The sequence below is a fragment of the Neovison vison genome, chromosome 6 (assembly GCF_020171115.1).
Source record: "Neovison vison isolate M4711 chromosome 6, ASM_NN_V1, whole genome shotgun sequence".
NCBI lineage: Eukaryota > Metazoa > Chordata > Mammalia > Carnivora > Mustelidae > Neogale > Neogale vison.
Genome location: NC_058096.1, coordinates 48,865,129 through 48,877,517, shown reverse-complemented (window position 1 = coordinate 48,877,517; position 12,389 = coordinate 48,865,129). Strand labels below are relative to the sequence as shown.

The window sequence follows — 12,389 nt, the reverse complement described above, 5'->3', positions numbered from 1 at the left end:
CTGATAAATAAGAATCCATACTAGCTTTTTTATTCCCCATTCTTCTCCCTCTCCCCATCCTTCCTTGTGCTCTCTCTCTGCCTCCCTCTGTCCCATCTCCTCTATTACATAAGCACATTGATACTGTAGCCTGAGGAAGGAAACTAGTAAGGAGAAGAATCAATTTTTTAAGACAACTTATATTGAAATATCAAAGGAAGGTTTGGGGGCTATTTCCTTTTATTTCTTCCTTTCTACTTCTTGGGAAACTAACTTGCCTACACAAAGCTCTATCTCTATGTTCTCAGTAGTCTATCCTTTATATATTTTTCTATCCTACTTAGGTTATAACCAGCTGTGGATTTCTGGTATTTTGGATTTTTTTTTCTTTCTGTTCTAAATGATCCCTTTTGTTCACCTCTACATCTTTCATATGGCAAGATGCCCAAAAGACAAAAGTAAACTTTTTTTTAAGAACTTGGAAAACACATTGATTTTATTTATTGTCAGTTATAATTAGTGGAGAATATTTGGTATAAGAAATTTGAAATAAGAAAAATTATTAAAAAATCTGATTTTAAGATATTTTATAATAAGTAGAGCAGTACATATTCTAAATAAAGATGACTAGAACACTTTATGGCATAGCATAGTTCTTATAAATGTTCTCAATCTTCTTTTACTAGTTTGGTTTCATTTTTTATTATGTTTTAAATGTTTATTACTTACCTTATTACCCTCCTGTCTATTAACTTTCTATTTATTTATGCATCCACACAGAAGAAACCTAACATAATGACAGCCCTCCCACGTCCTCATGACCAGCTTCCAGTATTAACAACAGATGGTCAATCATGTCGCATCCATAACACATCCTCATTTTTGTAGGCTTATTTTTATGTTTTTGCTTAATAGAAGCAATTAATGTCTTACTTTATAGAAGGTAGTTGGATTCTCATAATGAAATACATTGTTTTTGCAGCAAAATATGTAAACATTTATAATAAGCAACATAAAAAAGACTATTCAGTTCAGGTTATGTTGCCAGATAAAGAAAGGTTACAGCTTTTTAAAGCTTTATAGATTTCAGAATTGAGAATAAAAGATTAAAGGCCTATTTTTTCCTTGCTTTGTTTTTTTTTTTTTAACTTCAATGGGAATGTCAGTACTGTATCACCATTACTAGTGTATGTGGAATTTTTATCAAATTCTTTCTAGAACATGGTTCTATCACATAGGAATTTCATGGCTGAAGGGGTGTATATCCAGGATCTGATATCATTATATGAACTGTCTTAACATATTTATACAAGGTCCTGTATGTTCTGAGGATCATTAGCTTGAGCCTAAATTGTGCCACCCTCGGGTTCCTACTTTTCAAGGCTTGGACCAAGAATCTTTTAAAGTGAACTCACCAGACCTTCGCTGATATGAGGCGACAAAGAACACCCTAGGAAAGAACCTATCATAAGGACGGGAATAGCATTCACCACCTGATCCAGCCCCATAGTCCCGCTTTATCATCAGGGCCCACTTTCACAAAGCCATGCTGTGCATCACTAGGGTCACCCTCATAAAACCCATAAAAGTGTGCCTGAGCTCTGTGGAAGAGGTAGTCAATCAACTGTTTTATCATATTGTATTTTTAACATCATGCATTAGAGGCATAAGACAGCACATGGCATTTTGAGAAAGGTGCTGGGGGGTGAAATGGTTGCTCATGGTCTTTACACTCTCCCCATGCATGGACCAACACCTGTGTGGCTCTTTGATCTCCCAACCTCCATGATGAGACCCAAGGCCTCCAAAAAAACTTTGTGTCAAAAACCGACAGCATGAGCCTGCTAGTAGAATCTCCAACCGCATTTCTCTGTGACACCCTTGCTCCTTTGCCTGCTGAGACAATTCCCTGCAGCATGCCGTAACCAAAACCCTGAAATACTCATGCTCTTCTTTGCCTTTCTCAAACTGTAATAGAAACTCACTTGACTAGAGATATTTTGGGTACCCTGTTTATTTTACTTATTTCCACTCCCTTGTCCCTCTCCTCCCCCACCCCAGGGAAAGTTATGTCTTCCTTACCCTCTCTCTGTGCTGGGCAGAACACGACACCTTCAAGGTGTTTCTCCTATAATCCTATTTGTTTAGTTTTGATATTAACTTCACATAGTATTTTTAAATGCTCTTCTTAAATAGATTTTTATAAAACTAGGTACAAAAGCATCCTTTTTTTTATTTAATTTCTTTTCAGTGTAACAGAATTCATTGTTTATACACCACACTCAGAGCTCCATGCAATACGTGTCCTCCATAATACCCTCCACCTGGCTCCCCCAACCTCACATCCCTGCCCCTTCAAAACCCTCAGATTGTTTTTCAGAGTCCATAGTTTCTCATGTTCGTCTCCCCTTCCAATTTCCCTCAACTCCCTTCTCCTCTCCATCTCCCTATGTCCTCCATGTTGTTTGTTATGCTCCACAAATAAGTGAAACCATATGATAATTGATTCTCTCTGCTAGACTTATTTCACTCAGCATAATCTCTTCCAGTCCCATCCATGTTGATACAAAAGTTGGGTATTCATCCTCATATAGCATTTCTTAATGCTCTCCTTAAATATATTTTTATAAAACTAGGCACAAAAGCATCCTTTAAAATTATTAGTCATTAAAAGCTATGTGGATGTATGTTCACAAAGCTCCTTTTCTTTTCCTTTTTTTCTTTCAGTTTAAAATTAAAACCCTAGAGCAGTTTTCTTGAGGCCATGTGTTACTTAGTGATAAACTCTATGAGTAACTCACAGTCTAAACTGAAGTTATATTCCAGCACTGGTCTGAAAAAGTCTGTCTAGATTTGAGTAAAGATTGTGGGGGAAAAAAATAAAGCAAAAATTCTGATCCTAAGACTTTGAAATACCAAGTGTAGTCCGATTGTTTCTGTGTTCTACTTTATATACCTTTCCTGTCTAAAGTTTAAAAATTAATATTTGTCCTAGAAGAAGACTAATAAGAACCATGATCCTTGTATTTCTTTGAGCTAAAACATTTTAACATTGAAGAAATTAAGATGAAAAACTGAAATAGATTCAATTCACAGGTAATCCTACCACTATCAAAGAGAATCTTGAAGAAAAACATTTGCAAATCATCATGACACCATTTGAGGTTGTGATGAGAATTAATTTTTTTATAATATCAGTGCCTCTGCTCACTCTAGCTGCAACACTTTGAAAGGCCCACAATAAACCTACAAGGAACTTCAGTATGTGTCTGCTGTTTTTGGCTTGAAATGTGGCAAAATTCTGCTCATCAGTCTTCACACTGGAAGCTTATAAATGAGCTGCATTATAATCTATTTCACAGGTGTATTTTTTTAACTTGGTAGGAAAGGCATTGCTGATTTATGATTATATAAATACCCACTTAAGATGTGAACAAATTCATCAAAACGATGTAATCTACTTACATAGTTTGCAAGAAAAATTTTTTCCAGTCTTAGCTAAAGCATTACCAGGAGGGTGGTGTTAAGGAGGCAGTGTGGTATGTTGAGGGTGAGGAGAGGAGGGAAGGGAAGAGGGGGGGAATTCCAGGATGAAAGTACACTTTAAAACCTTAGGAAGTAAAAGGATTTCAGCTTAGTTTCTCGTGAGTTTGCCTGCTACAATGGTCGTTCATTTTTAAAATTTATTCAGCAAGTCTTCATTAGGAGTCCTCACCATGCAGGCCTGAAGAACAGGACCAGGAAATGACAAGGTGGTGTGTTGCTTCCAGGATTTGCCCCAGTTTCTTGCTCCTTGCTCATCCTCTCTTGATAGAACAACAAAGACCATTGTCTCCCATTCCTAAAGCTTTAATGGATAGGACTATGAATATTCATTTCAGGGTTATGAGCTAGGACAGTTTGATAGAGACCACCATCCCTATTCTTTTAACCTACCTAAAAATACTTTTTTAATTTTTGAGATTACCTGTCTTCTTGGGCAAAATAATGTTCCACTATGACTTCCTAATTGAGAGATGTAGATGGATGGATGGATGAATGGATGGCTAGTTGGCTTATATGTTTAGGATGTTAACAACCATTGCATAAAATAAAATACCTTTGAGAAAGATGGACTAAATGAACACTAATCCTTGACACACATTACAAATGACTTAGCTCACTTTGTGCTTTTATTTCCAGTCATGAATATGTATGCTTGCTTTATTTTCCTTTAGCAGCAATGCTGTAGTGCATAATTGCAGTTTTCAAAACATCCTTTCTACTTCCATGCAAAGTGTATGAGTTGCTAGTCCCTAGGATGCTAACTCCCCATTTAATGGAAAGTTGGTGATTAAATACAAAGCCTTTCCTCTGTTTCAGCACCACACAGATTGTATACTACTCCTGTGAGGCCCAGAATACCAGACAAAGCACACATCAGACCCGGTAAGTTGTTTCTCTTTCCGATGACCTAAATAATCAGCACACCTGAGAAGGTATAAAATGTGTCGAGATAGTAGCATACACCAAGGGAGGGATATATATCTCTAAATGGCAATAAAGGATGTACAGAAATTCAGATCCTTGTGGAGAGGTAATAATGAATCTATGGTAATGATAAAGTGTGACTAAGGTTTTTAAGGATGACCAGATATAAAGAGTCCTATGGAAATTTATCAATAGAGAAGTATTTTTAGAATAGCATCTGTGTGTAAATCTCACACATACACAGTTTTCCATGGCAATTATAGGAAAAGAATTAGAGTTAGCTATTCAGATATTACTAGCTCTCAAATAATATTTAAGAAGAGATGGTCTATTCTAGTATAAAAAATGCTTGTTCTGGGAGAACATATTTCCTTGATTCCTTCAGATAATAAAACATACACACATATACACATATTTTATAGGTAATATACAGTAAAAATGATAAGCATTGGAAAATACTTTACATTTATTGAATTCTCCAAAAGTTCTAGGATCTCTGTCACTGGAGCTTGTTAAGGAAAAGTTAACTTGGAGAGGCTGATCTGATTCATGTAAATTGTTCCTGTGCTAAAGCACAAGATGTACCAAAGACACTGACATTCTGTTGCTGCAATTCGAAGTCAACTTAAAGTTCTAAATAATGAAGCTGTCTTATAAATTAATGTTCTTCATCTCCATCTCTCTGGGCATAGGGGAAAAGAAATCATTTTATCCTTCGGTTTCTGCGGATTCCATGTGATTGTGTGTGTGTGTGTGTGTGTGTTCTGTGGGGTGGGTTGACTGTAATCTTCCAAGACCCGAAGGTAATAAGGCACAGACATCTTTTATAAACAAATACATCTCCATGTGCCCTCTGTACCATGAGCTTGATGTGTGGCTGGTTACAGTAAAAGTTTATACACAATAATGAAACCATAAAAACAATGGCTAGCATTGACTGAGGGTTTGCCATGTGTCTTGTGGGGTACAGTTGAGGAAGCCAAAGCATGAAAAGAGGTAGGAAGTAGATTTGAAGGCAAGCAATTCTGGCTCCAGAGCTTGCTCTCTCAACCACAATATACTTTGTGCTTTTCCTTGAAGAGTCTTCCAGAGGATATGACAAGTGACCTCTTAAAGCACTGGCAATGTTCTGGCTCTCCATAAAGCAGAAGAGAAATTAAAATGATTTCATCATACTCCGTGTTCAACAGTGAACTTGTACCAGATTAAGAGGGAACACCTGTATGTAGAGACCCCTGCAAAAGACCCACCAACTTATGAGTCATGAATTAAGGCCTTGGCATGTAAAGATGCTTCAAGTTTTCATTGGGTATATATGTAGTCCTGATCTTTCTTCAGTTCTGTTTTGAAATGTATCTAGTGCTTAGAAATTAACTGAGGGATTTCCCATTTAGATCTATAAATTCCCTTGCCAGTTAGTTCTTCAAGCCAGTGATCACCTCAGAGTAAAAAATCAGGTCACTTGTCCCACATTCAAGTCTATGATTTTTAAACCAGAATTGTGGTTTCCATATTTTAAACAATAGTTTTTAGTAAGCGTTCATTTTTCTGTTGCCTCGTTAAATGACTTCCAATTCTCTGGGAACTTCTTTTTGCCTTGATTGCAAGGTTTTAACAAGAAAATTTCTAACCTATTTATTTCCCACTTTATTGTAGTTCTGAATAAGACAACTACAAGACCTAGTAGACTCAAACCCAGTAGGACACCCAAAGGGAATGGAATGGGAACAGGTAATGATCACAAATTTACTTCTTTTTGATCCTCTCCAAACTATAAAAGTGTTCATTCAAAATTTGTATTTTTATTGAATTCACACTTCAAATTTCTTTTTCACCAGTTTTCGAAGCTCTTAATGTAACTGGAATTGGAAATTGTAACTCATTCTAAAATCAAAATTTCCATTGTCTGAAAACATAGAAAAAGAATTTTTCTTTTCTAAACTCAGTCCATAAAATCAGCTACCAGTATAGTCTTGATTCTTGAAAAGATCCTGATTAATATGTATAATATGTATTATTGAATAAAAATATCAAAATAACTGTTTTCTCTAATTTCAGAAACACTTTCCATACTCAGATTGTTCCATACATAGGCTCAAACTTCAAGACTATAATCACTTTGTTTTTTGTTGGTAGTTTCACCAGTACCATTACAATTTTTTTTATAAGACCTGCAACTGTTGGCAGTGTGGAACATGATAGTCTAACAAGAGCAACTAACAGCTAATCATAATAGCTACAGGCATAGTAACATTACCAAAACATTCAGCTTAACTTGGGAATTAAATGACATTGCCCTAATCCAACCAGATCTCTGGAAGTAGGAGTCATGCAGATAACTAAGACAGTTAACTGATTAAAGTTCAAACACCTAACTCACTAAGTGGATAAATGGTAGTATTTAGATGCCTTAATATGGGATTGCATCATTTCTTTTCTTTCTTTCTTTTTTTCTTTCTTTCTCTCTTTCTTTCTTTCTTTCTTTAAGGTGGGGAAGAGGTGGGACAGAGGGAGAGAGAGAGAATCTTAAGCAGGCACCATGCCCAATGCAGAGCCCCATATGGGTCTCGATCTCACAATCCTAAAACCATGACTTGAGCCGAAACTAAGAGTTCGACACAACCAACTGGGCCACCCACGCACTTGCAATATTTTTTTAACAGTACAAATCATGTGCGTGCTTATGAAAAAAGCATGTTAATAAGAATTTTTAAATACACATATAAATAAATCCATGATGGTTCCCTAGTGAGAGTGAGATATGAATAATACCTGAAGATATTTGGTCTAAAAATCATTTAGATTTTTTTAAATTTATTTTTTATTTATTTTCAGCATAACAGTATTCATTGTTTTTGTACCACACCCAGTGCTCCATGCAATCTGTGCCCTCTCTAATATCCACCACCTGGTCCCCCCAACCTTCCACCCCCCCCACCACTTAAAACCCCTCAGATTGTTTTTCAGAGTCCATAGTCTCCCATGGTTCACCTCCCCTTCCAATTTCCCCCAACTCCCTTCTCCTAATTCCTCATGTCCCCCATGCTATTTGTTATGCTCCACAAATAAGTGAAACCATATGATAATTGACTCTCTCTGCTTGACTTATTTCACTCAGCAAATCTCCTCCAGTCCCGTCCATGTTGCTACAAGAGTTGGGTATTCATCCTTTCTGATGGAGGCATAATACTCCATAGTGTATAGAGACCACATCTACCTTATCCATTCGTCCATTGAAGGGCATCTTGGTTCTTTCCACAGTTTGGCAACCGTGGCCATTGCTGCTATAAACATTGGGGTACAGATGGCCCTTCTTTTCACTGCATCTGTATCTTTGGGGTAAATACCCAGTAGTGCAATTGCAGGGTCAGAGGGAAGTTCTATTTTTAATTTCTTGAGGAATCTCCACACTGTTCTCCAAAGAGGCTGCACCAACTTGCATTCCCACCAACAGTGGAAGAGGGTTCCCCTTTCTCCACATCCCCTCCAACACATGTTGTTTCCTGTCTTGCTAATTTTGGCCATTCTAACTGGTATAAGGTGATATCTCAATGTGGTTTTAATTTGAATCTCCCTGAGGGCTAGTGATGATGAACATTTTTTCATGTGTCTGATAGCCATTTGTATGTCTTCATTGGAGAAGTGTCTGTTCATATGTTCTGCCCATTTTTTGATATGATTGTCTGTTTTGTGTGTGTTGAGTTTGAGGAGTTCTTTATAGATCCTGGATATCAGCCTTTTGTCTGTACTGTCATTTTCAAATATCATCTCCCATTCCGTGGGTTGCCTCTTTGTTTTCTTGACTGTTTCCTTTGCTGTGCAGAAGCTTTTGATTTTGATGTAGATTTTTTTTAAAGTTTTTTTTCTATAGGTTCTTACAGTGTGTGAAGTTCTAGGAATACACTTTTCTTCAACCTAATTAATGAGGCAATTACTATAAACCCCTGACTCGTGAAAAGCAAGAAAGCATTCCAATATCTATTTGTGCTCAGCTGTTCTTTTTTATTATTCCCAACTGTGGGATTAGGCAATACATAGTTTCTCAGTTTGACATAAACAATCTGGGTCTAAACGAACCACCTTGTTAATAGTCAAAACACTTCCCTGGAGTTTGACTAAGTGAAAATAGAAGAAAGTATTTGTGTCAACAAAGCAAATGAAAGAACAGGTAGCTATGGTCAAACTTGAAAGTTATTAACTTTTAGTGTAATCAAGCATTGGTTCTCACTAGGAAAAGGCTAATTGTTTTCCAGAAGAAATAAAAAGGCATTATTATAAGTCTATTTGCAATACAAACATTTTTTTCCAGAGCCCCTTGTAACACAGACTGACATCTATTACCCTTTTTTGTAGATGAAATCAACTTTGTAGTATTAATTCATCTAGTTAAACTGTGGAAGGATGTCCTCTTAACAGAGCTTCTTCATTTTATGACCCTGAGATCATGACCTGAGCCGAAGGCAGCAGCTTAACCCACTGAGCCACCCAGGCGCCCAGCTTCTTCATTTTAATTAGTTGTTCGCTAGTAGAAATGGGTTGGTGAGCACAGGTAGACAAAGCTGAGCTCAGTTTCTGCTTTCCTTGCTCAACTTCCATCCCCAACCAAAATGCATTGCGTATGTTCTATCATCTGATAGAATTCCCCTTTGGGGAATGCTGCCCATCTGCAGGGAATGAAGTCTGCAGACAGCATTCTCTTTCAGTTCCTTCAGAATCAGCCTTAGCTGAGAGAGCCTCACCATGTCAGGGTGATGCATTTCCAGATCTACTACAATATCACATAACAACCAAATGATATTTGCCTCAAGAATGCAAGGTTGGCTCAACATCCAAACAAATTTATATAATTCATCACATTAACAGAGAAAAGGAGAAAAATCATACCACCACCTCAATAAATTAAAAAAAAAACCATTAGACAAAATCCAAAATCCATTCATAATGGAAACTCACAGAAAACGAAGAATAGAAGGCATTTTCCTCACTCTGATAAAGGACATATCTGAAAAACCTGCAAATAACATCATACTTAATCATCTGAATGTTTTTCTCCTCACATCAAGAGCACAAAGATTCCTACTTTAACCAGCTATGCTGAAAAGAGTAGTGGAGTATCTACCCAATGCAATAAGGCAAAAAAGGAAGTAAATGGTATAAAAATTGGAAATCATAGATGACATGTAATGAAAAGAGTAGTGGAGTATTAACCCAATGTAATAAGGCAAAAAAAGAAGTAAATGATATCAAAATTGGAAATCATAGATGACATGTAGGATATAATGAATGGAAAATTTAATAGCTCTCAGACTATTTGCTTAGGGAATAAGGTTTTTAAAAATTCATGAGAAGAGTGTCTCAAAATCTATTCTCTCCAGATTAATGAATTACATGAGTCCACCTTACTTTGATTCTGCATAATTTTTTTCTGGCTTGTTTACTAAATGCAGGGTTTTTTTTTTTAAGTTCATTTTCTCCTCAGATCCAGTCCACTATCTCATCCACACTCACATATAGTTTCTATGAAATCTTAATGAGACTTAAGATTTCTACTGATTTCTGTGTCAACTAATTTCTAATCAAATGTGACATCTTGCCCAGAATATTTATCTTTATTATTCATCCATCTCACATACATTTTCCCATAGTTTTTCTTGCTGAAATTTTCAGCCCAGATATTTTACATTAAAAAGAAAAATCAGTTGATAAAGGAAGTGTTTAGGATTTATAGGACATATTCCTCATGGTTTTAGGCCACATAAGATTGTGCCCTTAGGTCTTAAAACTATGGACCTTTGATTATTTAGGCCTCTATAAAAATCTTGCAATGATTTCATAAACCCAAAGATGATTTCATAAACCGTCTTGAGCCAGGTTTCTTATTTCATGAAATCATTACAGATATTTGCCTAGCTTTATATGCATTTCTTAGCTACATTTATAAATATGCCTCCACCTCAAAGTCTGAAAGTACCCTACAGAGGTTGTGGTTGTAGGTGGGTCATTTTCCAGCATTCTGCTTTTACAGGTTTTCCAGAGATGTGTTTCAGCTTCAATGATGTGTTCTAAAAATTACAGCCAACTTCATATCTACACTGCAGAGATGCAACAAGCATGCCCTGGACTAGGAGGTCACACAGACTATAGTCCCACAGGCCAAATCTGGCTTATGGCCTATTTTCATGAATAAAGTTTTGTTGAAACATAGCCTGCTTTCACAATATAATGGTAGAGTGAAATAATTGTGACGGTGACAATATGGTCCGCAAAGCTGAAAATGTTTGCTGTCTGTCCAGCACAGAGTAGGCTAACTTCTTCTATTCTCCAACTTTCTCCCTATGGAAGGAAGTTGCTGAGCTATACAGGTCCTCTGTTGAGGGTCCATTATGTGTCACGCAAAATATAGTCTGGAAACCAACTTGACACATGTGGTTTAGCTGATATGTTACATACTTGAACCTGAGACTCCTCTCTCTGCCTCCTAATGAGGAATCCACACTTGACTGCCCCCATATAGTGTGCTTGACAACCAGAAACCAGACTCCTCCAAGATGAGGAATGTGTTTTTCTGGGCTGTGGCTAACCCTTCCAGTCTGCTGGCTCATCACTCCTGGCTTTTTAGCAAGGTGCTGAGATTTGGAGACAAAGGCACAGAGACCAATCATGCATAAAGACCACCCTTTTTTGGTCACAGGAAACAGTGTCTAATACATTTGGAAATGAATTTTCAGTTTCCTGTGTTTGTGTGCAACGTTTTTGTTACCATGGTTAAAAATCATAACTTCATTTTTGACAATAAACTGCTAAGGAGTAAACTATGTAAATCCCAAGATTTTTGGAGAACTCCCATATGGCAAATGGGGGCTCATGCTAAAGCTGCACTTGGTACTTCCAGAGCCAGTTTTGCCCTTCTGAAAATATGTTGATTAATCCTGCCTGAGGGAAAAAGAATTCAGGTCACAGCCTGGGCCAGACTGGCTGATTAAGTGCCAATTCCTGAGAATTCCTTCTCCATAGCATCTCTCTTCCTGGCTTCCTCCTTTGCCTTCCTGTCGCCTCTCTGCTACCTCTGGCCTTCACGTGCTCTCTGATTCAGAGCAAAAGAAGTTCACTGGAGTGTGGGCCCTGGTGCTCATATTGCTACCTGGCTGACATGCAAACCACAGTAAGATGTAGGCATGGCCAGAACCGGAGTTCATCCCCCTGTGCCCAGTTCAATGCCCTGTCCCTTTCACAAGGCTCTTAACAACATTTTTCTACCCTGACAACTTCTGTTTCTGAAGGCTGAAGAAAGTCCAGGTTAGCTGATGATTGATTTGGGTACTTATATTTAATAGTAAGATGCTTCTGTCTCTACCTATAGAGAAGCTGACACAATAGGTGGTTTCTGCTGATTTTTCTCTTAATTAGAAAAAAAGCCAGGGAAATTTTATCTTTGGTCTTACTCATAAAGTAGGCCTGCAAAGTTTTGGATTCTCTCCTATATCTCCAATTGACGAGCCCCTGTGGCTCAGAGGACCTGTCCACTGTCAGAACTGTCAACTGTCAGAATCTGCTATTCTCTGAGTCCCACACCTTAGTGGCATGCTTGGATGACACATGCTTGCCATCCAGGGCCATTTACAGTGGTGATGCCTCAAACCACCCAAAAGGCAAAAGATAGGACTTTAAAGCTAATGTCCCTTAGCCTCTTCGTGAGGAATGACAGAAGCAAGAAGCTGACAGTACACTGTGTTATGCCACTTAATGGTTAAGAGCTAGGCTTTGCTAGGCGCATGCCTGTCTGAGTCCCATCACTTCCTAGCTTTGAGTTGCTTAATCTTCCCCTGCCTTGGGTTTTTTCGTCTGTAGGATCTGGATGGTATCTCCCACACAGAAGGGTTGTATGGATCAAATAAGGCACTGAATATGGAAGGTGCTTTGAGCCAAAATGCTTTGTTTTT

The 12,389-nt window shown here is 37.6% G+C and overlaps 1 protein-coding gene across 25 annotated transcripts in view; it reads left to right on the top strand.

Annotated features, from left to right (window-relative positions):
* Nucleotides 1-12,389, top strand: part of LOC122908449 (ABI family member 3 binding protein) — a 250,542-nt gene that overhangs the window by 192,390 nt on the left and 45,763 nt on the right. For all 25 annotated transcript variants that reach the window (XM_044251252.1, XM_044251253.1, XM_044251244.1 and 22 more), the window contains 2 exons: nt 4,342-4,407; nt 6,106-6,180. In XM_044251252.1, coding sequence (XP_044107187.1) covers nt 4,342-4,407; nt 6,106-6,180 — 141 coding nt within the window. The remainder of the gene's footprint in view (nt 1-4,341; nt 4,408-6,105; nt 6,181-12,389) is intronic.